At 41.4% G+C, this 26,682-nt stretch overlaps 1 protein-coding gene across 1 annotated transcript in view; it reads left to right on the top strand.

Moving 5' to 3' along the window:
• The first annotated feature begins 7,131 nt into the window (after positions 1 to 7,131).
• The window catches only part of PTPRF (protein tyrosine phosphatase, receptor type, F), a 257,488-nt gene continuing 237,937 nt past the window's right edge, over positions 7,132 to 26,682 (top strand). The window contains exon 1 of the mRNA XM_010006576.1: positions 7,132 to 7,216. Coding sequence (XP_010004878.1) covers positions 7,132 to 7,216 — 85 coding nt within the window. The remainder of the gene's footprint in view (positions 7,217 to 26,682) is intronic.

Below are 26,682 nucleotides of genomic sequence, written 5' to 3'. Positions count from 1 at the left end.
GGATAGAGCCAAGGGGTTTTAGAAATAAGAAACTGATTTAGTTTGTTTTAGGATAGGTTTAGGGTTTAATTTGGTCTCAAGCCAGTAGACACGATACAAAAATCCTTGAGGGTAAGTAAGGACAGATTATCCCTCATATGATCGATCATTTGCATTCCTGATGGGTTGGTGCTCACTGAATCTTCTGATTGCTCTGCTTTGCTTGTTCTGTCAGTCTGAAACATGCAGGACCAGCAGGTTTGGAATTGCTGGAGACAGATGCAGAAATAACAGTACCACAGTTATGCAGTAAAGAGCAGTCAGCTGTGGGGTGTTGTAAGCAGTAAGCCCAGAAGGACCATGTTTCTCAACTCTCCTTCTCCTCAGTTTAAAACCTTCTGTTCTACATCCTAGATGTGAGGAACTTGATGCCAAGGAGTTGGGGTTTAGAGGAGAGGAGTTGGTACCTTGTGATTTTAATCTCTACGCCACTTTCTGTTGACCTGACCACAAGTCTGTAATGGCATGACTGTTTCTTTTAAGAATATATTGTCATGTGTAGTAATTTGCAGAAAAACCACAGGAGTTCTTGCTTTGTGTGAGTGGGTGTCACATGAGCACGTTCCTCCATGTTATTGGAGCTTGCTGATAACTAAGGAATTGCTGAATTCCATTTTAATTTGTGTAGGATTTTCTACTGCCCTGGGTCTTTAATCCATGCATCTGGTTGCACTGCTGGACCTGTTCTGTAAATGTAAAATACCTCTGTTGAAAGGGCAATATGCAATAGTTTACTTCTTCTAAGGGCTGCAGGGTGATCTGTATTTACAGTGATCTGTATTTAGTGCTTGCTGTGAATGAGGCCCAAGGCTGATCTATATTTTAAGTGGACATTTTGACTTATCACTGCAGTTACTTAATAGGGCTCTTCATAACCCTTGTTCCAGTGGAAAAAATCCTTCTTTTTATCTAGAGTTGATTGCAGGCAACAACACCCTCAGAAATTAGTATCTTCAGAAGCAAATGTAGCCGATAAGACTGACAGGAATATCCAAGCTGTGCTTGCATCCTGCTTAAAAGCTTCCCTTTCCATCTGCTGTTCTCCTTGGGTCAAGTTGTGATTGGTGTGGTTGGGATCACAGGGATCTGTAGTTGGGCCAGCTCACTGCTGAAGTCTTCACACTTGTTTTTTTAATGCTTTGCAAAAATGTAGAAAATCTTTTTGAAGTACTCCTGCATTGTTCTTGCAGTGGTATGTATTTCCCCATACCAAGCTGCCTCTGTTCAGTTTTTCTTTGTTTCCCCCCCCCATAGATTATGGGAAATTTTGGTTTTTTTCCACCTTGTTTTTAATTTCCATCCAAACAGATGATGAAACATTCTTGCTGGTGTCTGTTCTCCTTCTGCTGTTCTCCTTGGGTCAAGTTGTGATTGGTGTGGTTGGGATCACAGGGATCTGTAGTTGGGCCAGCTCACTGCTGAAGTCTTCACACTTGTTTTTTTAATGCTTTGCAAAAATGTAGAAAATCTTTTTGAAGTACTCCTGCATTGTTCTTGCAGTGGTATGTATTTCCCCATACCAAGCTGCCTCTGTTCAGTTTTTCTTTGTTTCCCCCCCCCATAGATTATGGGAAATTTTGGTTTTTTTCCACCTTGTTTTTAATTTCCATCCAAACAGATGATGAAACATTCTTGCTGGTGTCTGTTCTCCTTTTTTTTTTTTTTTTTTTTGGAAAGCTTACTGAGAGTATTCAACACACATATTCCTTTACTCTGTCTCACTCCATTACTAGCCATTATATGCCTGTGGCTAATTATACTCCTCCACTCCTTTCTTGGTGTGTGTATCCATTGTGTACTTAGAGATGGTTATCAAATCCCCCTTTCACTGAGCCAGTCTGTCTGGTGCTCATGACCTGACAGATTTTTTTATCCTTTCCAGTTCTTGAATTGTTTTCATTCATCCCTTCTCCCCAGATGATTTGAGAGTCTTCAAATTGATGTTTTAGGTCTGCTCACATCTGGGTCCAGGACGTGATACCTTTGCTCATGCAGCAGCAGTCACTTTACCTTTTGGCCTTTTTACTGTATTGTAAGTTCATATGAAGTTCCTCCCTAAATCTATGCTAGTGCTTCCATCTTCATATATCTCCCCATTGAATCTCTCTAATACTATTCCCTGCATGTGGGAGTTTGAAGTGAAATGAGACTCATTTTGTCTTTTTTGGCCATATTGCTGTACTCCCCAAGTCTCTTTATATTATATTTCTTGCAGAAAAGCACAAAGAAATCTATGCTAAAGGAATACTAATGTAGCAAAGTGAAACATTCAGAAGTCATTAACTTTTGTGTAACTGTTCTTCTATAACTTTTAATGTGTGCAATATGATGATCTTGAATTATAGGGTGCCTCATGGTTTTCCTCTTTCTCCTTCAAGCACAGATGAGGTGTTATATACAGGATGAAGCAGTTGAGCTTTAGCCAATTATTGTTCTCATTTTTAATACAAGAAATAGCTGCCTCATTGCTCTGTGTGGCATGTACCACCTCATTGCTTGGTCAGTTCTTGACTACCATCGTTTGCATCACACCCCAAAGTACTGTGGTGATTGGATCCCTCTAGAGCACTGCTTCCCTTTCAGGGTATTTGTGTAAAACACACAGTTGTGGATGGGTGTCCAGAAGGAAAATTTGGTTTCGTTATGTATTGCATATGTGGTAGAGTTGAGAGAAACTGATGCAGTTTTAGCCACTTCTTTACTATTATTGTGTCTTGTTGTGGTGTCTTGCTGGCATCTTCTGACCTGCATCTGTGGGCTTACATTAAGAACAGTAAGAAGTTTCCACCTTGAGAAGCAAACACAATTCTTTAAGGTTCATTGTGAAAAGACACTATTATGTCTCCAGGTCAGATGAGGACATTGCTTATGCCCTGGACTTACCTTTCTGCCTTGCAAGTTTCTAGAGAGTTTCTTAACCATGTTTCACAGCAAATGTGGTGAAACTAGTCACACACACAACTGAACCTGGCAGTTCTGTGGATGTACTGGGGTTCCTGGAGGGAAAATTTTTGTGCTGACTTGTCAGGTATTTGGGGGTGCAAAATAGCTTAAATTTAAAAAGCTGTTTTAGTGCAGTATTTTTGTCTCTGGTTTGGAATGGGCAAGCTTACTTTGGCAATGCTTCATGGCTAGTGACCCACCTGACACTTGATTCAGTTCAGTTTAGCTTCCAGAAGAGTTCATAGGGAACATGAGCTGTTCAGTGCTGGTTTGAAATTCCTCTTGATTCTTTAAAGTTGACTGCTTTTTCTAATCTCTTTGCTGTCTCCTGTGGGACATACTCATTGCCAGAATTTCCTAGCACCATATGAGCCATTGGTATTTTTGGCTCTCTTTTAAATGAGTCCAGCTATTTCTGCTTGTCTGAAAAAATCTAACCATGCATGTTTAAAAAATGTTCTCACGACCACCTCTTTGCCATCCACCTGCCCCATGGCAATATCAGCTATATTTAAATGAAGTTGGCTACTTTTTTGATTGTTTGTTTTGTTTTGCTTTCCCACTTTCTAGTTTTCTGCCAAACATGTTTGGACCAGGGGCAGGAGGTAGCATGCTGAACTCAAAGCTGTTTTTACAAAGCCATCTGGAGTGCTTAGCCCTCAGCCCCCTTTTGGGTTACATGGTCTACAGTTTGTAATATTGCTGGACCAGATGCAGAAGGAGCGATGAGAATGCGAAGAACCTTCTTGTAGAGTGTCTGGGCTCCCAAATGCACTGTTAGTTGTGAAATGCTAGCACAAGCAGTGAGATTAAAGGAGGCTTTCAAATGAAGGGACTTGCAGAGGAGAGGTAATTCCAGATGCAAGAGAGTGCAGCCTGAGGAGACGTGAAGTTGTTGGAACAAAAGAAACACTAAGGGTCTTGAAAGCATTAGTTGGTTGATTGCTGTTGGACTTGATTTTACCAAAGCAGTACTGACTCTGTGATTTTAACTTGTTACCAAAATCTACCAACATTTTTTAGTTTGTATCTGCTTTCTGTCTCAGGTTGCCTTTCTGTTCCAGGAAAGGAAGACTTTAGCATTGGTTCAGGATGGCAGTTCAAAACTGTCAGAGTAACACTGTCCTTCTAAGGGTTAAATGAGCTTCAGCTGACACCTTGTCACCTTGCTTTGAATACTGGGTTGTCTAGCTGAGGGAGAGCACCTTGCTTCTAAAATGGAAGAGCTGAAACACTGGGAAGAGGCTTTTTCATGTTTTCAATTTCAAAAGAGAATGACAGCTGCTGAGATTTATAAAATTTTAAAACATTCCAATTTAAAGGGCTTTAAATATTGAATGCAGACTTTTCCATAGGCAGAGCAACCATGGAAAGAAGAAGCAGCAAAGTTTGATCCTGTTGGAAGGGCCAAAGGTGCTCTATTAACTTTGGAGGGACAGACAGCAGTCTTGTGTAAGAAACTCTGGCTTTCCTACCAGATGGTAAATTATTATGGAGCACTAAACAGTTGCAAAAGTTCAAGTCTATAAAGCATCTGGTCGGATAACTGCCAATTCATCAGTTTTGCATGATGCATGTTGTATGTATCTCATGGGCTTGAGAGGAAAGTTATAAATCTGTCAGGCTTGAAACTGGAGAGAAGCTTCATCACATTTGCTGAAAGAAGAGAGAAACTGAGAGAGAGATACCTATTCTTTAGCTGTGGTTTTTGTGTTCCTGGGAAGTTACTACTGAATGAAGGCTGTGGAGGTGCCATTCACATGGCTTCTGAGCAATTTGCGCTCAAGATACACCATCAGATCAGGCACTTCTGTTTGGTAATGGGAGTGAAAGAGGAAAAGCTCTCTGAAAGCTATTCATTCCCAATCTGGTTTGGCACATACCTAAGATGTTTTCAGCACCACCTGTTAAGTTTGTTCTCTGTCCTAATCTGAGAGAACTTGACACACATCATTAGTTTTTGACAGTTATTTTACCCCTTTGGTGATTTCCCCACCTCCTCCCAAGAAAAGTAGCTTCTTAAGATTCTGGCTGCTGTTCAGCCAGATGCAGTGCTTCTTCAAGTGTGCTTCATGGGTTTGCTTCTCCAGGCTGCACAAATTAGCATCGTAAATGCAGAATTTAGAGACACAATCTTCACTCTTAATCCAGGCTCTTCTTCCCGTTCCCGTGTGGGCTGTATCTGGAGAGCTGGCTAACACCAGGCAAACTGCTTGGGGACTGAACAGAGTTTCCCATTGGAACAGAGCTTGTGCAGCTATAAAGATACAAGTATTTGTATCTGTCTCTGCGGTGTAAGACATGTTAATGGTGCTTTTAGTAATTCTTTGGTGAGAGATGAATGAGGGTATGGAGATTGGAGAGCAACAAAGAGAACCAAGTGTGCGGGTGGTATGAAGAGCCTCTTATGCACTATTCAGAGTCTTGCTGCTGAGCTTACTTCGATTTATGCTTTCTCATTGAGGTAATAAAAGCAGGATGAGATGATCAGTATTCTCTCTGCATCTAGGTTAGAACTAGGTTATTTTGTAAAGTATTTTCAGATGTCTTGGGTGTAGAAGACATTGAATAAAGATTTCTCTGTGTTGTGTGATATAATGTGTGAAAAGATTTACTATGCAAATACAGTCACATAATGGAGAAGAATGGTGATCTGCTGTTTGTTTGTAAGATGCAATGTAAATATTTGCCTAGGTAGGTTCTCTGGAGATTCCTTGTGGATTTCCTTCAGCACTGTCATTGCTGGCATGCTTTGAGCACAGTGTTTTTGTCAAAAGTAAATCTGTTCCTAACGTGAGATGCTTCCATCAAAAGCTCAGTGGTTCTCAAAAAATAACCATACCAAAACAAATTAAAAAATGCTTCCTTCTTAAAAAAAACCCAGCAAAATGCAAAAATACCTTTGTTAGAGCATTCTTGAACATGTTCTTTAAATGTCTGCCAACACAAATAGAGCAGTGGGTTGTGCCACATACAGCCTGTGCACTTGCAGCTGTTTTGCTTCAAGGATACTCACGGAGTCCACTTGGGCTGGCATCTGCCAGCATGAGGCTTTTTCTCTATTGATTTGCCCTGTTGCCAAATTTTGGTAGCTCTTGCAGCTTAGTGAAGGAGAATCTTACCAATTTATGAATGACTTGAGCCTTCATTGAGTATCCCAGCATAAGGAGAGTGATCCCCTGCCCTGCTGAGCATTGTCACTTGGAGGAAACAGGGCCTGCTAACTCGTTTAAAATCTGTCTTAGTAGGCAGACCTTGGACTTTGAGATGAAAGCACAATGAGAATATTCTCATGAAAAGGTAAAGAAGGAAGATATACAGAAATTGTGTTCTTTTTAAATACCTGCATTCTTTTATTGTATTTAATGGAATTTTCTGTATTTCTATATCCAAACAAATGCCCAGGTTAAGCCAATTTCCAAAATAATTTGCTTATCTTTAGAGAAGGTATATCCAATCTTCAATTCTTTTAGGTAGTTCTTCTCTCAATTTTTGGAGGTTGAAGCTTAGGTGTTTGCTTTGAGTGAATCTTTTCTTTCTACTGGGACTCCGGTAGCCCTGTGAACTGGCAGCTAATTCAGTTCAGTTTCTGTCTCTCCTGCTTGAACCAACTGAGACTTGTCTGGTGTAGACTAGCCCAGCTGGATAGACCAATGTCCACTTAACATGCAGTTGACTGCAAACCACCCTACGTATGCAGTGAACTATGTCTTTGTTGTGCAAATGGATGAGGAAGGGTTACATGAGCTTAAGACAACTTCATGTATTGTAACATACAACTTCAGAAGTATTTGTTGTGAATAACAACTGAAGGATGAATAAATGACCCATAATCGAGACTGGATGTGAAGATAAATGTGGAGAAGGCTGTGCATTTATACCTTGAGAGACCCTTAAGAGAGCTTATTGGATTTGAGGCTATCAAGATAGAGTTAGCTGCTCAAGCAGGGAAGACAGTTAAATTTCACTTTTAAAGTATCTGTAATTATGTCTTTACAATGTAGTTTGGTTTATCAGCAGTTAATCTGTGTGTCGTATTTGTTCATTCTCCTTTTTTTCTCTTGCTTTGCAGGAGTGAGTCTGTGTCTGTAACACTGGATGTATTGACTACTTGCCTCAGACTGAAGAGAACTTGCTCTACTTTGGAATATGGTGCCTAACTTCTGTGTCCCAGTACTCACTGTGCCAGCAGCCATCCTTTGCTGCTTGATGCTGCCTTTAGCAGGAGCAGACAGTAAGTAACATTCAGTTTTTGAAAGCTTGAATAAATTGTAGAATTTCTTTCAACAAATATTCAAACTTATTGTTTTGTACTGGAAACACCAAGGACAAAGGGATAACCCTGACCCTCTCCCTCCCCTCCAGTCTCTTATTTTCCAGTGTGCACAGTGCAGATAAACAGTATGTGTGTGAAGGGGCACAAGTAGAACTTAAAAAGGCTGACAAAATTTATTCAAGCCCAGGAAGAGCTTCTGTAGTAGCTGCAAGATCAAAACCTGACAGTTTGATTTCTAACATGTACAGATGAGTAAAGAGAATTGGGAGCAGAGGAAGAGAGAAGTATTTGGGTCACAGTAATCCCTGTTGCTTTATTTTCCGTGTTATTTTACGAGCTCTTGTAATTTGTGTAGTACTGAGGCATGTCTCCTGAGTCAGTGGGTGACTGAGAGCTGTTGGGGTAAGGGTTCCAAGTTTTCACTTTCTGCTCTAGCTCTCCTATGCCTGTATTTCAACACGTTTCCTTGTGCTTGTATTTTAAGCTGTTGTGTCCATCCATGTCTGTTACCCTGATAGTCTTACAGTCTCAGTCTTACCCTGATAGCTGTGACTGGCTTTGATCAGCCCTATCCAGGCCAGGGAGAAAGCTGTGCACAAAAGGCCATTGTGGAGAGACGAGAAGAAATTTGGCTGATGGGAGACTACTGAAATACCTGAAAGTTGCAATTCCCATCAAATGAGTTATGCTGAGTGCAGGAACCTTGTGGTTTCTTTGCGTAGTCTTGTTTTTCATAATTCACATATGTGTGTATTTGCTAGGTTACCCCTAGGTATTTGAAGGTCCTTTCCAACCTTGATGATTCTGTGTTTCTATGAAGAAAGATACAAATTCACTGTTTTTGTCATCACTAGGGATGATGTGCACACTTAGCATGGAGTCTGTTTGAGTCCGAGTTACCCTGGTAAACTGTGGGCATCTGACTCCTTCCTCAGCTTTCCTTCCTGGTTGCTGGTACTGCTGGAAGATGCTTATTCAAAACATTTGATGTCTACACATTGTAGCCCATTTTTAAGTCTGACAGAGAAGTGTATGTTTAATGTTGTGAGGTGTATAAAAATTCCCTGAGTTCCTTATCTTTATCCTGATCTCTGAAAAGGAGAGAATTGTCACTTCATCAGGTGTGCAGAAAGAAGCTGGTGGAGCTGGAGATGTCCTAGGACAGTTCTAGGCCTAAGGATAACTTGCAGTAGACACGGTTTGCTAATTTTGTGTAATACTTCCACATGCTTAAATTTAACAAAATTGGCTCTGTTTCATAGGCCCAGGACCAGATATTGGTGTCTCAGATGTGGAATACTTCTGTGGTGAGAAGCAGGCGTATCTGTATATACGGCCTTTGCTCTGGTGCAGACTGACTCTGAATTACTTTTTCCTAATCTGGAAGGCAGATCTGGAGGAACACGACCTTTTAACTGCCACAGCCACATGGATTAATTGAGAGTTTCCTAGGATTGAAAGTACTGTTCTATTATCTAATCACAGAATCATAGAATGCCAGGTCGGAAGGGACCTCAAGGATCATCTGTTCCAACCTTTCTACATAATGCTATAGTTTATGTGAGATGGCTCAGCACCCTTAATCTTTAACCCATTAAATCTTGCCACCAACTCTTACCAGCAAGGAGCTGTGTGAAAAGGCCCACTCTGTGCCTCTGCAGCGGAAAAAATAATCCCCTGAGTCTGGGTATTTCCTGTCCTGCCATCAGTAATGCAGGCAGGCAAGATACGGTAGTGAATGTGGCATTGGGGAATCCTGGTTCAGGAGAGAAGTGAAGGGCAAGAGGAATGTGCGATAATTCATACACACTGCACCTTACTGCAAAAGCTAGAGAAGGGATGCTGTGAAAGCAGCACCACATGTGCACCCTCTTCAGTATTTTTGTTCCCTAAGCATCTCATTGGCTCCTAAGACGGTTTATTTACATGGGTTCCTGATGTAATATGGCTCTCCCTGGGATTACACTGTGATTCTTCCTTTTCCCTGTTGCAGCACTGCTTGGAGGCAGTGGCAGCATGGGTAGGCTCCATGTCTGCAAAGCATTCCTACATTTCCCCAATTAAAAGCAAGGCAATAGTGGAAGCAGGGTTATCCCTGTGAGGTTATTCCTGGTGTCAGTCACCAAAATCACTTTTTGTAGGAACAGTGAGGATAGAGAGCAGGGAAGGTGGGCTGTGACGGGCTGTGCTGCATCCCTGGCAGCAGGCTGCCATGTGGCTCAGGGCTTGGGGAGCACCCAAACCCCAGGGCTTCCCTCTCCTACCTGTGCTTCAGAGCTGCTGTTGTCACAACACATTTGTGCCCTGCTGCCGGAGCTGCCTGACAACGAGGCAGCTGGCAGATAGCTAGACGTGAGCACCTGGGATCAAACAGACTGAATATGGATCACCTAGTGGAATTAGTGCTGGGCACACGCCCGCGCTGCCTCTCCTGGAATTGAGTTCATGGGAGCTGTGAATAACCTCAGTGCTGAGGAATCAAAGGGGCATCCAAAGGTTAAACGTGTGGCAGTGTGTCAGGAAAAGGGGGCTTGAGGTCCCTTCCTGCCAGCGGGACAAAGCAGTGGCTTCCCAGCCACTCCAGTGGGGCACTGGGAGGAGAAGGTGAGTGGGAAGGGCCACGTGCCCGTGAACGGTGGATGCAGAAGTGCTAATTTGGCAGAAAACACCTTCAAATCTGCCCTGGCTTTTACAGACTGCAGTAAGAAGTTATTAAATTTTCTCTGTGATCTGACTGTTTCTGTCAGGGTGACCCTAATTCCATTACAGCAGCTCAGTGTTGATTCAGGATGGCTGTTTTACACTTCCTCCCTCAGCTTGCTTGTGTGGTGGTGTGGGTTTTTGTTTTTTAGTGCACTCCGTGCTTCCCTGTCTGTCAGCTTTTGACTGTGCATGGGGAAAATGGCTTTGCAGATTTCATTTAATGTTCTGTTCAATTGTCAGCTAAAAGGTGCTCTTTTCCAGCTTTTGGAAACATGTCATTTACTCTTACAAAATAAATAAATAAAGCAGAAACAAAAAATCCCCTCTCAAAACAAAATGCAGAGAAAACTGGAAAAAATCCATACTGGCATCACAAATGATCAGTGATGTGTTTATGTTGTTGGCATGGTTTTTTTTGTTGTTTTTTTTTTTAATTGGGTCTGTTTCTGGAGGCCTGGCTGGGCACAGCTTCCATTAACCAAAGGAAGAGACTTGGTGATCCATCCAAAGTCTTTTCTAACCGAAATATATCTTGGCTTGTCTTGCACAGAATTTCAAAGGGCTTAAGGATGAAAACCACTTTGAAAGTGACCTTGTGGAAGGAAAGAACTATGGCAGCATTAGGCCAACTACCTGTGAAGTGATATGTGGTAAAAAAAAAACAACTTGCACCTTTTGATTTCTAAAGATAGAGCAGAATTGGCTTTTGTTGGAGGGGCTGGGGGAAGCTTGCAGCAGTGAGGGGTGCTGGTGAAGGCAGGTCTCTGGCAAAGGCCCTAGGTCTGAAATGTCCCAAGGCTGTCTTGCCCCTTGTAAGAGATGGTTGATTAATGTAATTTTTAAGGCATGCATGTCATACAAGTTATCTTTTTTTAGTCAGCCATATTTCTTGGTTGCTAATTGGATTGAGAAGACACATTAAGAAAGAAAACAGGAAGGTGAGATGCTGGTAATTGTGAAGGCTGGGGAGAGGGAAGGTGTTGATGATGGCCTTTCTAGACACGTGGCTCCAGGCAAGCTCTGTTTTGCCCCCAGGATTTTGCATTGCACCTGAAGTACAACCCAGTGGTTTTCAACAGAAGAGCACTGGAGCATCTGTTAAAGCCTTTAGTTCCTCATCTGCTCAGCTCTGTTGTCTGCCTTTACTCTTTTTATGTTCCTGGGACCCAGGAGTATTGTGGCAGGTTTTGACTCCCCAGTTCAGCTCTGGTTTCTTTGCCTCATAATGTGAGTGATGCCTCAGCAGCATCCCAGGGCCACCATGCAGGACTAAATTGCTGTTGTGTAAGTCTGGAAAACAGCCACTTTGTGGAGCTGAGCCACAGTATCCTATCCCAAAATCTGGACCTGAAGCTTCTCCACTGCTGCCTTCCTTTTCTCTCTGCTTGCTGGTTTCTTTGTTGACATCCTGTCTCCAAACACAGCACCTAGTGATTATGTGTAATTGGTACAATTGGATCCAGGTATTGCAACACAGGTAAACACTAATTTCCTGAAATTCCACCTTGACTTGCTTGACAAATTTCATCAATGAAAAGAACATGTAAAATACCGTTTAGGAAAAAAAACCTGTACCTGAGACACTGGCGTCATTAAGGACAGGTTGAAATATTAACCACAGTTATTGTGCAGCTTTATTTTTTGTCCTTATTCATGTATTTAGGTATAAATAGATTCCACACTTTTCCTTTAAATATGTGAATGCTGCCTGCTTGTAATGGAGTGCTGCAGACACAAGGTAGGAGGGATGCTGTGAGAACACTGTGTGTAGAGTAGACAACAGATCTTTTTCTGCATTTATAGATGTGCCCCTTTTAGCTCCAGCACTTGCAGGAGTCATGTGAATTTGTTTGGGTTGTTACCTAAAATAGGTCACAATGTTGTAATTTTTTAAAATTTATTCTTAAAGCCAGCATCATTCATCAATCAGTATCAGCTGCTAGGTGAAAGGTCTGCTGAGCCCCAAATCTCTTAACCAGCAATGGTCAGTACAGTGACTACTGGAGGATGTAAGAACAGCATAAATACACAGTGATTCTTTCCTGGTGTCCTCTTGCAGCCTTCAGTGACCCATGCCTTCTGAGCCCAGAGAGAAGCAGTGTGATAATTTGAGGAAGAGTTGCTCTGGATTTTGCTCTTGGGCAGCTCTTAAGCATGTTATCAGTCATCAGAGGTGTGCTGGGGCCATTGTCTTGCATGAAGACCACCGTGCAGGCTCTGACTTCTGCCTTCACACCGTAGCTCCTTGTTTAATTCCCCTACTGCTGCTCTGTAGAGCTAAGCAGTATCACTTGCCATTTGCATCAGTTAGACTCAACTGAGCAGCCAAAGTTACTCTCTTGCCTTCCTGAGGGAGTTCCTATGTTTAAGTGCCCGTGCCAGTTACCTGGCACAGCAACAGATGCTGAGGGGCTGGTATATTTTACTTTCTTTCAGAGAGACTGTGCTCATTGGCTTGTTGATGCAGAAAAACAGTAAAACCACCTGCTTAAAATTTTGTCTTCAGTGTAGATTCATAGACTTTAAGGTGAGGAAGCAGATCACTGTAGTCTACTCTGACCTGCATAGAACAGGATGTATAATTTCAGCTAGAAATTTCTGCATCTACTTTTAGCAGCAGTGGATGAACTAGCACATAGCTTTTAGGAGGCTTTCAAATCATTATTTGAAGATTAAATGGTAGAGAATTTACCCATCTCCTGTGTGATCTGTAAAAATGTCAAGTAATCATTACTTTTACAAATTTATATTTATTTTAAGCTTTATTCATGCTTGGGAGGGGGGGGTTGGATGCTTCAGACACTGAATGTTATAATCTGTGTCAGCTAGGCTGGAGACTCCTGCTATTTAATGCCATTTCACTGAGAAGCAAGAGAGAGTGTAGGAGTTAGACAAGCTGAAAATCTGTCCTTTTTGTTGTAGAAAAATGGGTTGGTCTTGAATTTTTTATCAGAGAAGATGTTTATAGTTCTTCACTAATCTAAAAACATACTGAAAACTCTGAAAAACTGAAGGGACCAGGTCCAAGAAGAGAAGTGACTACATCTTGCCACAGTACGATGACACTTTAGCCCTTTTATCCCTAGCAATGAGGTGGGAACACAGTCCTCCACAATGACCTTTGGATCCTGTTCCAGAACTCAGATTCCCAGGATTCAAACTCCCATTTCATTAGTGTGACTGCAAGTTTTTTGCTTATTAATGTCTACCTTTAAGGACATTAAAATGCATTTTTCCGGATGCCAGCTCATCCAGTTACCCAAGTAATTCTTTATAGATAATCTTCCCTTGCTGTTATTAGCTGACTGCCAGTCTTGGTAAAGCTTACCCTTTACTTTCCAAATCTCATTGCAAGTTTGTTTCATTTATTCCCAGATGTAAATCAGTTATGACTATTTGCTGAGGCTGCTGTGAGCATTCTAAGGAGATATTTATATCTCCTATAGTAGTGATGGTGATATTCTTTGCAGATGGAAAGGAGTGCCAAGAAACTGGTAAAACAGCATGGTTTTTCATGCTGCTGGTTGCTACTAGTAGTACTGATGTCAGATGGGGTATACTGGAGCTTTCATTGTATGAGGTGTACTGGAGCTTTCATTGTTTTAGCTAAGCAGTTGTAAAAAGCAATGAGGAAGTGGTGATAGGGATGCTTTTTTGTTTCTTTGATTATCTCTTTGTTATATTGGTGCTTCAGAATGATACTGTAATATAAGATGATCAAGCTCATTTTTGTAAACAACCAAGAGTATGAAATTTGTTTGCTCAAGATGTTAGTCAATCTATTTTGATGGCAAACATGTTTGGTTTTTAAAAGGGAGGAAAAAAAAGCATCTGTTCATGGATGCTTTTTCTCTGGTGAGATGACTGTCTTTATGTATCTGTAGCTGAAAAGCAGTGATGTACATTTAATTGAAAGCTGTATTTAGACCCTTGTGAGAATCAGTGCTTTGTCTTTGCCAAAGACAAATCTCATCTATTTTGTTGGTGTGAAAACACTGTAGAGTGCTTACTGAAAGTTTTAAGTCATAGAAGTGTCTTTTGTCTTGCACACTTTACTGACATGTTTACTGAATTGAACCAAAGTACATTTTATAGCAGACCGTGGCTTCACATCTATGTATGCATTGTAGCCTGCAATGCTAGATCTTGCCCTGAGTGTCAGTTACGTTTGGGTTTTCTCTGATGCATCATAACATTAAGGCATCAGGATAAGGGGCACGCACATCATACTAGAAATAATTACAGAAACAATTCCCTTTCTTGAACTTGCAGTCCTGCTGTGCTTTTCAGATGGCTCTTCATTGCATGTATTACTCATTAATTTCCTTTTTTTTTTTTTCTTTTTTCCTCCAGTAATTAACTGTATGACTGCCAGGAATGTGTTTTGTAAAATCAGATTGAGACATGTAAATAGTACCTGATAAAAAATTAAATAAAATTGAAATGCTATCTTTTTTCAATAGAAGCTTGTGACACCAAGAGTAACCATTCTGAGTTGATGCTCTGGATAAAGTCAGCATGTGAAGAAGAGGTTTTATCTTAGTTTGTCTCCACTACATGTGTTTATTCTACCTGAGTTAATACTGGGTTCTCTGGAAGTAGCCAGGGTCTCATAGAAAGGACCATAATCAGTTCACTGTTGGCACTGGTAAATACTGCAAATTTGAAAGGAAGATTCCACTCAGGGAGTTCTTGTTGCTTTTGCTGCATTTCTAGTATTTTTTTAATTTTAAACTCTGCCTACAAGTGATGACTTTGTTGGTTCACCTCAAAGGTGAGTGATAAAAGCTCTTGCAAGTCAATTGCCACTGGGGGAGGAGAAGACAATGACTCTTGAACCTCTGTACTTGAATATAAGAGTGAAGAACACATATGTGTTTGCTTTGCATCTATTTTAGACAAACTCACTTCAGTTGTTAGCTCAACTGTTGTTGTGTTACTTCTGTTAAAGGTTGTTTTGAAAAGGGGAGATACTCAGCAGCTTTACTCATGTAGGTCTTTTGCTTCTGAAAATCTCCATTTGTAATAACTGATCTGAGTCTTGGCATTAACAGAACTGTTCCTGGCAGGCAGGATGGTTCATTTTCACCTGCAACTTGGTGGCTTGTACAGGTGGGAGATGTGAGCTCCATCACTGAGCTCCTGCTCTCCTTGCAGGGCATAGGTAAGGCAGAGATGGTGCTTCCTTGGCTTTCAAACTTAAGTTTCAGTTTCAAGTTCTTTCGTTTGAAGAAAATGTGAGACTTGCCTTGCATCTGTTTCAGAAAGGATTTTAATCTTTGTTGAAAACACAGTTTGGAAGTGAGAAGGCTATAGGTAGATTGTACTTATATAATGTTTAATTTACAAGAGGGAAGATTCATTGGAAGAACTGAATGATGAGTGGTGAACATCTTGTGAAATGCCAAAAACAGTTAAAAGATTTATCTGGTGAAGATGACCATGTATTTTAACCCCATTTAGCATCAAGCGGAAGCTTTCAGTAGTTTCATGGTGCAGCCTTAGAGAAGGGAACTTATGCATTCACCATATTTGATTTATTGAGCATTTCATAACTAGGGGAGTATGGTAGCTGGGGAAATCAGTAAAATTTGAAGAAAAAAACAGGGCAAATTGTTTCATATTTCCCTGTAAAGGACTGTGATGCCTTGTCCCTAGCACACTCGTGGCACGCTAACTACAAAGAGCTTAATACGACTTTTGGGAGGACGATGAGGGTAGTCCAAGACCTGGAAAAGCTCCCTTTGCTCCTTTTTGGTGTAACAGGTAATGGTCTTGTCTGTTGGCTTGTCATTTATGCATGCTGTGTATAGACTTCCAGCACAGCTTTTAATGCTCCGTTACACACAGTTTAGCAGGGGTACACAAAGTTCTTCAGTTATAATCTGTTGTTTTCAGCTTTTTACATTTGTTTTGTGGCTGAAATGTGCCCTGCTTAGTCTTCAGCCAAAATTAAAGTTGGGGGGCTGTATTTTATGAGTCAGACATTTGTGTTTTGGATCGTGATGCAAAAACTGTCTTTGGATACTCTTAAAAATAGAGTAGAAAAATACTTTTGTACCCTGTAAAACAAACTGTGGAGTTATTCATGTGTCTTAAGTTGAAAACACCTGTGAAAACATTGGCATTGCTATAGGTGTACTTCAGCAGTCAAGAGAAAATGACACTTGATTTGTGGAAGGGAGTGACCCACAGAAAAATAAGCTGCTAAATAATACAAAAGCAATTTCATGCTAAATTATCAAGTGCACGTGAGTAAAGGATGCTGTCTGAGCTTGTGTGTAACTAAATTACGTGTATTCATTCTGTGAATGTACCCAGGGCTGCTCTTGTCTCAGCCTTTCAAAGACCCAGAGGTGCAGGGCAGAGATGGGTCTGCAGATCCTACAGCCTGTAGCCTGCACTGTGGGCAGAGCGAGGCGTGATGGGCATGGACACCGTGGAGTTTCTGTTCTAGTGCGTTTTGCTGTTTCTTGAGGCAATTGTATAACTAGGGAGTTTTCTCTGTTGAAGTTGCTCTGTGGTTGTACTGTAGGCCATAAGGGTTTGGACTTGTCTTTCTTGACTGTGCCTATTGAACCTTGATGCTGCCTTAGTAAACACGTGGATCATTTAACATATTTAACTGCCCGAGTTTGACTTTTTTTCCTCAAACGCTAAGATCCTTCTCTTTTCCTGTGGCTGTAGAGTTGTGTGCCTTTATACTCAGAGCAGAGTATGATTTGGGGATTTTTTACACGTTAAGACAGAATCCCTGGGAAAATGTATTGTTCAGTCTCGGCATGTATGCACTGCTCAACGTCTTTTCAATTAGACACACAGCCTTCTGTTGCAGATAAAGCATTTTTTTCAGAGGCAAATTTAGCTAACATTTCTGACATTGTTTTTAAGCTGTAGGATGTTGTGTGAGAAGCCTTTCCTGTGTAATTTTGAGGAATTTAAGAAACTCCACTTAACTTATAAAGAGTAATATGCAGTATACCACATGGTGTTTTCCAGGTTTATGTCACATTGCAGTAGAAACTAGGAATTATTTTGTGTTATAACCATCGCTGGACTGCGTCAGACTCAAGGTCCGTTTATCCCAGAATTGCCCCAACATAAGCCTCCAACAATGGCCAACAAATGCTACATGTTTAGGGATATGGAAAAAGAAAGATCCCCATACTCTTTCTGTTTCTCATACCACCCAAATGAGTTTCCATTTCCTATGTAAAATTAGAAAGTTTTTTAAGAAGATAGACTTCTATTATTGCTTCTGTAAAGCATTATTAATTGCAACAACTCTAAATATTATTTCCACATGGGCAAAGGAATAATGACCAACTTAGATTTGTCAAGGTCAGACCAATCTCATTTTCTTTAATGACGGGATAACAGCCTTTGTGAATGGAGAAGTAGTAGATGTCATTTGTCTTTAGTAAAGCTTTCAGTGCTCCCTCATGAGACTTTTTCTTGTGAAACATCTGCTCATAGGGTGGGTATTTGGCAGTTTGGTAGCATTCCGCATTTGCAGTAATGATCTCTCTGATAGAATAGAGAACATGCTTATTAAATTTGCAGGCAACAACAAGCTGGGAAGAGCTGCAAGCATGTTGGAGGACACTATTAGAATTCAAAATTATCTTTACAAATTGGAGAAACTGTCTGGAAGGATGCGTGTCAATAAGGAGAAATGTGGATAGATGTTTGAAAATAGGAGTAATCAGCTACATAAATACAGAATGACACACAACTGCCTAGCAGCTGGTATACAGAAAAGGTCTTGCAGTGCTAATGGATCAGAAACCATACAGGAGTCAACAATGAAATGCTCTTTTGAGAGGGACAGGCATCACAGTGATATGCAGAAATGAAGAGAACCATCTTAAAGACACATTAGATAGCCTTTCTACTCTACTCACATTGATAAGGCCTCCAGTGAAGCAACATCTAATCTTGAGCATCCCACTGCCAGAATAAAGGACTAATTGAGGAGAAGTCAGCCTTCCCTGTCCAGTGCTAGGAGGAGAAATAATATGCTTAAACTGCAGCTGGGCAGTTCAGGTCAGGCACTAAGCAACACTTGATGACATGAAGGATTGTTGAGCACTGAATTGAATTTCCAGAGGTATTTCTGGAATCTCATATACAAACAAAAAGTGGTCCTTCATATAGGTTTTCAATTCCAGTATTATTTCTTAAATTGAATGTTTCTTTGTTTTGATTTATGAGTTGGGAAGGTACAGGTCGCCTGTTACTCTGATATTTTTATCCTGTCCTTTTTCATCCTCCTCTCAAGTGGCAATCACTCTCTTCCATCTGACTTGAACTTTGTGTGAAAGTGTTTTCCTGGCCTTTAGTTCTCCTCAGTGCCATTCTCTGACTTTCTTGTTCTCCTTGAAAGAAGCTGATGGGGAGAACACAGGAGAGACTATGTCATTAACAAAATGAAACTGAAAAACATCCTCTGTATGTAGTTTCCTCATTAACTGTCATAGGTTTGCTCATCTGTGCACTGACTAAAGGTCTTGCAGCTGCTTGTTACGATGTGTGGTTGGTCTTCTGAAGCCACATGGTTAGTTCAGCTCTGCAAATACTAACAGATAGTTTTGGAATTTTTTTTATTTATTTGTTTGTTTGTTTTTCACTCCATACCTGTTGTGTATTTATCTATAGGTGGTTGTCTGCTCTAAGACTTTACCACCCTATACCTGTATATGGAGGTCTGTGTCTGGACTTCCAGGCCTGCCATAGCTGTGCTGGCTGGGCACCTGCTGCTCCGAGAAGGCAGGGAGTTTGGGTACATGTATGGTGGTTGCTGCCAAGATGCACAAAAACCTGGCTCTCTCCCAGCACCACATGTCTCTGCTGTCCTGCAGTGTTTGTCAAAATTTTCTGAGGAAGTTGGTGTGATTGTGCTGGGCAGTGTAGCACAGGGCAGGCTGGAGGCTCTCCCCGTCAGAGCGCTCCAGGGAGTGGTGCTGCAGGCTCTTTAGAGCAGCACTGACCAGCAACCCTTGCAAGATGCCTTGAAATGGCTACTGGCCTTGAAACGGCTACTGGCAGCTAACGATGCTTTGGGGGACAGTTGCAAAGGATGCTGTAGGTCTTGTAAAACCTTCTGACTAATATCTCTCGTAATGCCTGTTTGTGTATATGAAAGGGAAAATGTATTAAATATGTGTGTGTGTATGTGGAATGCTTTCAATGTCAACAGTAGTGGAAAGGAGGTTGTGTAAGGTTTTTTTTTCCTTCTCCTTCCAATACTTATTCTTCTTATGAATAACTAAGCATCACCCCATGGTCTTCTGTGTCTCAAGCTTGACATTGAAAGCTTATGGTTAAGTCATTGTGAATTTGTTTGAGTAAGGTCTGTCCACCTAAGCTTTTCCTTTTCTGGCTTTTATATAAAGAGCCATGTCCTTATTGGAAAGCTTTCTCAAAAACAGGTCAGAAGAAATTTGTCTTTTTAAATTAATTGATTGAGATCAAGACACAGGCCATTACATGAGTTCCTGATTTCTGAAAACTCTGGACATTATGTTGGGGTGCTTTTTGCCTTCAGACTTGGCTTCAAGCTGCAGTTATTTTTCACAAGACTGAGAGTGAAGTCTGTTGCTTGTTATGAATAATAGAGTATGGTAATATCACAGCCATATATGCAAACTCTGCAGACTGACAGCACAGCTGCTAAGCATTACGTTTTTAAAATATGTACAGTCTTTTGTCAACAGAATTAAAATCAGGAATATTACATGGTTTGTTTCTGCATGAGAGTGCTTTGTAGGGAAATTTAATGATGAACAGGTCTACATTTTGACCTTTAAAAAAAATTATATATATTTTTTTATATGTGAGTCTTTGCACCTTCCAGTGAATTGGGGAGATTCGCAAATTAAGACATGTGGAATCCTAATGGCCACCCTGACATTTCCTAGGCCTGGCTGGATACCTGGACTTGATGAGTTGTCTGATGTACCAGCTCTGCCAGGCTGGAGAGGCTCACACTCTGCAGCCACGCTTTCCTTAAAGCGATTGTGCTGTAAACCTTGTTCCAATTAAAAGGTGATGCTGTTCTGGTAATGGAAAGTTGTTTTATTGTTCCTCTCCCTTGATATGAATGCAAGTGGAAGTGTTGTAGGAAATTGTTATCGCTGTTGTTTCTATAGTTTGTTCTTATCTTCCATCAGTCTTCATATACAAAAAAATGAGAAATGCAGCCTGCCCAGATATCTGAGGGCAAATGTGAATCAACAAGATAAACCTTCAGAGGATGTAATGGGCCTGACTACAGATGATCCTTCAGCTCTTTGCTACCATCCCATAGCCTGTATCATGTGTAGAACCAGAGGCAGCAAGAGAAAATAGGTGTAAATATAGCAAAGAACCTATGGCAGCCCATCATTTTGTTGCTGAGAAGGGAATGATGTATACTTGGACCATCTTCTGCTCTCCTCCTCTTACCTATGGAGTGAGGAAGGCAGAGCTAACACCTAGAAAAGTAAGAAAGCACGAAATAGTAAATGTGAAGAATATGGTACATTTAGGTTTTCTATTCCTCACCAGGAATATGCTACAGCAGACTTTGGAGTCCTGCTGCTTAATAGAAGATGCAGACGAGCACTCTCCAAAATGCCAGCACCAGGGCGAGGGAGCCTGGTGCTGCTGAGCTGCTCCTCAGGTGTTTCTGAGCTCTGTTTCTCTCACCTGCAAAAAGAAATGCCAACATTAGCAGATCGCTGATGGTGTCTGTGCTGGCACAGGGTACCAGAACTGATTTATAGCACTTGTTCAGCTTTCAGCAAGCAGCAAATGTGTTGCTTAATTATTGATGGCAGATGTATTATTGCAGGAAATTAAGATAGGAAGGAAACAAGTAAAAACTATTACTGAATACAGCTACAAACAAGGTAAGGTGGAAGAAGATGCAGGGGGACGGTGCTGGGATGTTAAAAAAATCTTGTACTCGGGAACGCTTCATACCTTCTAAAAATAATTGGTTAAATTCTCAAATCTTTAAGTGCTCATTCATAGTACATAATTAAATATTCTATTAGCTAACAAGTTGAGTTTAATTTGTTGCATTTGTCATTTAAATTATCACATTTGTGAATGTGGGAAACCTTCCTATGGCTTCTCTCAGCATATCTACTTATATAAAGACACAATTTTCCTTACATCTTCAACTTTCATCAAAAGATTTGGCATTTAACTTGTGCAGATATATTAAGGCAACCTTTGACTTTCTTTCAAAACCAAAGAAAACTGGTTTTGGGTCCCTGGGCTGCTGTTCTTCCTGGAGCAATAGTGTGGGATCCTGGTGCAGAGAGCAGGACCCAAGAGTCCAAACTGCTGGCACTAATTTTCTGTTGCCAGAAATGGTGCTGCAAACATCCATAGATTTCCCCGTCATCTTACAGGTGTTACTGTGGCTTTATTCAAAGACTGATTTGTGTGTGTTGGTCACCTCTGCCATGAACCTGTGCTCTAATCTTGCACCTAATACCCCATACTTGTACAGAGGCCAGAGCTGTTCGCTCTGAGGAGCACCAGCATCACCTTTCTTGTCAGGTGGCACCAGGAGGGGTCTGGTGTTTGATTGCTCTCCTTGATGCCTGGATGGAGTTTCTCATTTACAGTCACTCCAAGTTCCCGTTAGCTTTCAGCTCTTGCAGATTTCATGGCAATTTTTCAAATATGTAGTCAGTAACTGACCAAAACTTATTGAGAAGGAAGTGGTTTAAAGAAAACCCTTTCAACTTCTCATTTTATGCTAGAATTATTAGGTATATTAAAAAAAAAGAAAAAGCTTCTCCTAAGTTTGTGTGTAACCTCAGGCTTCCAAGATTTTCCATTTCATTACTGTTCATAAGCTCATTATTTGGTACATCTGTAGTAATTTTGGAGCCCTTTACTTTCTAATTTCAATTATGCAGTTTGAGAAGTAGTAATATTAAAGAGTCCTGTTATGGAGGACTTGGAGCAATTTTGAGGCGAGCAACTGGGTATCACTAAGAATGTGTCTACAGACAGGGTTACTCCTTGAAATGTCTTTTCTGTGATGCAGGTATACAAAGTGGCAAGTATTCAGAGGCTGTCCTTACTCGTCATTTTCCAAATTCAGTGACAAAATAGCCTTGTATAGCTCTATTCCTATGATGGGAGGGAAGTCTTGTTTGCAGGCTGAGACAGTTAGGTGCATGGATATAGGAGATGAATAGAAATTATTGTTTAACTTGTCCTACAAGGCTGATTTTTCTGGTTCTTGAAAGCATGCTATGTGCACAGTACATATATTAATATAGTGCACAATAGGAATTGGGTGAAAAAGAGATCTTGCAAGAATCTGACACTAAATTGTAAACATAGAGGAACATGTTCCTAATTGCACTTTGTGAAAAGATTGCTGTTCTGTACACATGTATCTCAGGATCACCCAAACAGAGCTTTGTCTGCAGACCTAATCAATTGGTTCTCGAGCCGTTTAGCTTTTTTAATTACTCTTGTCAAAGTGAAAATTATGTGAAAGGACTTGACTGTGCAATTAGCTGCTGAACATGTTCTACAGCAATAGTGGGACGACAATACCAAATCTCAGAATAGCAGCAGATACAACCATAGGAACAAATCTGCTTCAGCAAAGAAAAATTCTAGTAACTAATCTCAATGAAAGGTAATTTATTTTAAAAATATGCATATATTCACAGATGCAGCAGAAAAGGCTTTTTGTGTTAGAAATGCCTGTCCTCAGATCAATGCCAGGTTATTTAGCGCTTGCTGATTTCCCTGTGATTTGGAGGCCCTGCTCTTCATGAGCAGAGGCTGCTGCTCTGCTCCCAGTCAGGGCTGAGCATATTAAAAGAAGTGACAACTTCTTGACCTCTGTGCTGCTGGGGATGGCATGTGTGTGGCTAGATTTTAAGAAAAAAAAAAGATTAATCTTTCCTGCACTGCAGCCATGGGAAAGCACATGGTGGATGTCTTCTGTGGGCTGCCAGAGCCTGGTTAGTGTTCATTCAATGATCTATAGATCATCTGCTCAGACAAATTGTATCTCTCAACAGCTTCACACTAAACTAATCTGGGCATTTAAAAAATAAATAAATGAGGCAGTGTCTATAAAGAGCTCCCGTCTAGTGAAGTGGAGCAGTTGGAGCCTGATTAATGGATCCCATTTACCAGTCTGTGTGTATGTGTTCACCGCTCCCCTCCACCAAGCTCTGTCATCCAGCACGGCCCTTGCCAAGCCCTGCCATGCACCTCTGGGCTGGGACCACGGCCACGGTGGTGGGGACAGGGCTTCCACTTCTGTGGTCAGTGTGTGGCCACAGTGCAGAGCACAAAGCTCGGGCGGGACATTGGAACTGCTGCCAGTGCATTGCAGGAGATGCACCATCCCTCTCCTGGTTCTGCCGTGCCCAGGACCAAAGTGCAGTGCTGTGTGCTGGGGGAAATGTTGTCTGATCCATTCAGTGCCAGTACCTTCTCAGAGATGTAAAGTGTTGTCTTTCACGAAGTTGAAAGATTGTTTTTACAAACACAGTTAAAAAAATAGTGTTGATTTACTGACTCTGGTAAGTCTCTTGAGTTGAGGGAAGGGACCCAGGCTGACTGACTCAGCTGACTTTTCTGAGAACAACATGGTGAGGGCATCTGAGCAAATCCTGGTGCTCATTCTCCTGTGCTTGGGAATGCTTAATGGATTTGAAGGCTCAGAATTTTAATGTGAAGAGTGTTTTTACAAAGACAGTTAAAAAAATAGTGTTGATTTACTGACTCTGGTAAGTCTCTTGAGTTGAGGGAAGGGACCCAGGCTGACTGACTCAGCTGACTTTTCTGAGAACAACATGGTGAGGGCATCTGAGCAAATCCTGGTGCTCATTCTCCTGTGCTTGGGAATGCTTAATGGATTTGAAGGCTCAGAATTTTAATGTGGCTCTTTTCTGTATTGATAGAGGGCTTTGAAGTCACTTGAACATTTTACTAAGCATACATGCCAGGCTTTAAGTTATTTGTAGCAGGGTGCTTGATGATTTTTGATCTTCATTAGGCTGCATACTGGAAGGTCAGTCTGCACACATCTGCACATGCCTGCAGTCATTTATTCTGCTGCCTTTTAGCAGCCACTGCACCTGGACGTGTTACTAGAAAAGGAAATTGCTTCTTTTTGGATAGTGAATAGCAAATAAAATTTCTCCTAAGACACAACATTTTTAGAAGGACTCGAGTTCCAGGACCAGACATGGGTAGAATTTCCCCATCTCCTAAGATGAGGAGGCCAGATCCAGCAGTGGTGAGACACCCACTCCTTCTGGAGAGTTTTGAAAACAGGTGAAAGGGCTCAGAAATCAGAGGAATATTTTATTGTCCAAAATACTCAGCACATTGACTTCTGGTTTTGGATTATAGCTGGAGGCAGCAAGATAATGTAAGTACAGAAAATTATTTTTAATAACGTAGAATGTAGAGCTCGGGTATGTAAGCTGGCTACAGTGAAATCAAGAAAGCCAGCACACTTCTAGCTTAATTGTGTTTTTTGAGTGATTGGAGAATTCTAAGAATGCGACAGCAACTCCTTTTTGTGTATAATACCCACTTTATTTGGTGCATGAGACAGAAGAGTTGAGGGGTTGAATGCTCTGTGTGAAGGAGACTTGATGGTGTGAATTGCAAGTTTTTCTTGCTTGAAGAAGCTGTAAGTGTAATGAATGGAACGTGGATCTCTGGGAGGGAAAGATCTCCTGGTTAAAGCAGGTCTTGGTTCCCAGAGGTTTGAATTCCAGAAGCTGTGGAGATGCCCCTAATGGTGAAAAGTGGGCAAATCAATAGAGGGAGTGAATTTTAAAGGAAAGTGATAAAATGTAAACTAAATGCAGAAGGTGGTGCCATTCCAGTTACATCATGAGAGCATTTACCAAAGGGACAAAACTGTGTAACTTTTCAAATTATAAGAAGCTCCAAATTGTCCCTAGTGTGTGTCATCCTGTGAATGTTAATGCTGAGGCATTTCCTCGAAGAGCAGTGAAGATCTGCTTTCTGTTCTGAGATTTGATAAAAACTATGAAGAGATTAAGACTGGGCTGTGATCATTAAGTTTTTAAGCTTCAAAAAGGGTGAATAGAAGGGAAAATGTGCATCTGCCTGGGGAAATACAGATACCTTTTCTAAACATGTTTGCAGATGGATCACCTTGCAGGTGTGTGAGAAATGTTTGTTTTTTTGAGCTCTGTGAGGTGCTTGAGACATGCTGGTCTCCTGTCTTCACCTTCCTCCTGCTACTTTCCTTCTCATGATTTAATACAATTTTAATTGTTACATTTAAAAAGTTCTTTTGGGAGTTATACTTTGTCCCTGCAGTAATTTTTAAATTATAAACAATTTTTATAAGCAACTCCTTTTGACTGTGGATTGGCAATCTCCATAAATTATTTGATGGGATACTTAATTTGAAGTTTCTTCATTGCTTATGACAAGATGTTTCTGCTGCTGTCACTGTTGATGATTCATAGCTCAAGTGAAGTACTTAGCACTTCAGAAGACACATAATGCAGGCAGTCCTGCTCATAAAGTCTTCCCATCCTTAAGAAAAACGTCCTTTGAGGGCTGTGGTGGACTGTGCTGAAATGGGGTGTGAGGCGTGTCTGCAGGATGGACTCTGAAATGTGGAGGGGGAGACGGGCTCTTCCTGGTACTGATTTGGCAGAGAAACTTGAGGAAACGCACAGAATCACAGAATTGCTAGAGTTGGAAGGGACCTCTAGACATCTTCTAGTCCAACTCTCCCACTGAGGCAGGATAACCTAGAGCATTTTACACAGGACTGCATGCAGGTGGGTTTTGAAGATCTCCAGATGGAGACTCCACTAGGGGTGGATATGCCAGAAAGTAGTTCAGAGGAGAAGGATCTTGCAGTCCTGATGGACAATAAATTATCCATGAGCCAGCAGTATGCCCTTCCTGCCAAGAAGGCCAATGGAATCGTAAATTGTATGAAGAAGAGTGAGGCCAGTAGGCTGAGGGAGGTCATTCTCCCCCTCTACTCTGCCCTGGTGTGGCCACAGCTTGAATACTGCATCCAGTTCTGGGCTCCAGAGTTCAAGAGAGACAGGGAGCTACTGGAGAGAGGCCAGAGGAGGGTGACCAAGATGACTGGGGGATTGGAGCATCTCTCTTAAGAGGAAAGGCTGAAGGAGCTGGGACTCTTTAGCCTGCAGATGAGAAGGCTGAGAGGAGACCTTATCAATGTATAAAGGTACCTAAAGGCTGGGTGCAAGGAAGATGAAGACAGGCTCTTCTCAGTAGTTTCCAGTGTCAGAATGAGGGGCAATGTGTACAAGTTGGAACACAAAAGTTTTTCTCCTGAGTGTGTGTGTGAGCAGCCAGGGGAGTTTTTCAGCTGGTTGGTGTTGATGTGTGTGCATGGGGACAGGGTGCTTGTGGCAATCCCAAATGATTTGGGGTGTTCTACTTAAACAGCTGGACTCACTATGCTGTATTGTGTGTTCTTGCCTCAGCCACGGGATATCTGGGTAGGTGATTAGAAGGAAGTGAAAAATGAAGAGGCCTTGCACTGGTTTGAGGAAAAAAAATAAAATAAAATGGAGTATTGAAGTACCAGCACCATCTGGATGTGGCTGATACTGTGCTCAGTGTCTGTGTTGGAGCAGAAAGGAATCCCTATTAAAATGATGCAGACACAAACCTTTTAAGGGCAGGAGGAGGGAGTGGCTGGGTGCCTA

This window comes from Chaetura pelagica, unplaced genomic scaffold, assembly GCF_000747805.2.
Source record: "Chaetura pelagica isolate M959 unplaced genomic scaffold, ChaPel_1.0 scaffold69, whole genome shotgun sequence".
Classification (NCBI taxonomy): Eukaryota; Metazoa; Chordata; class Aves; order Apodiformes; family Apodidae; genus Chaetura; species Chaetura pelagica.
Note: the sequence above shows the minus strand (reverse complement) of the source record. Positions and strands in the feature narration are given on the sequence as shown.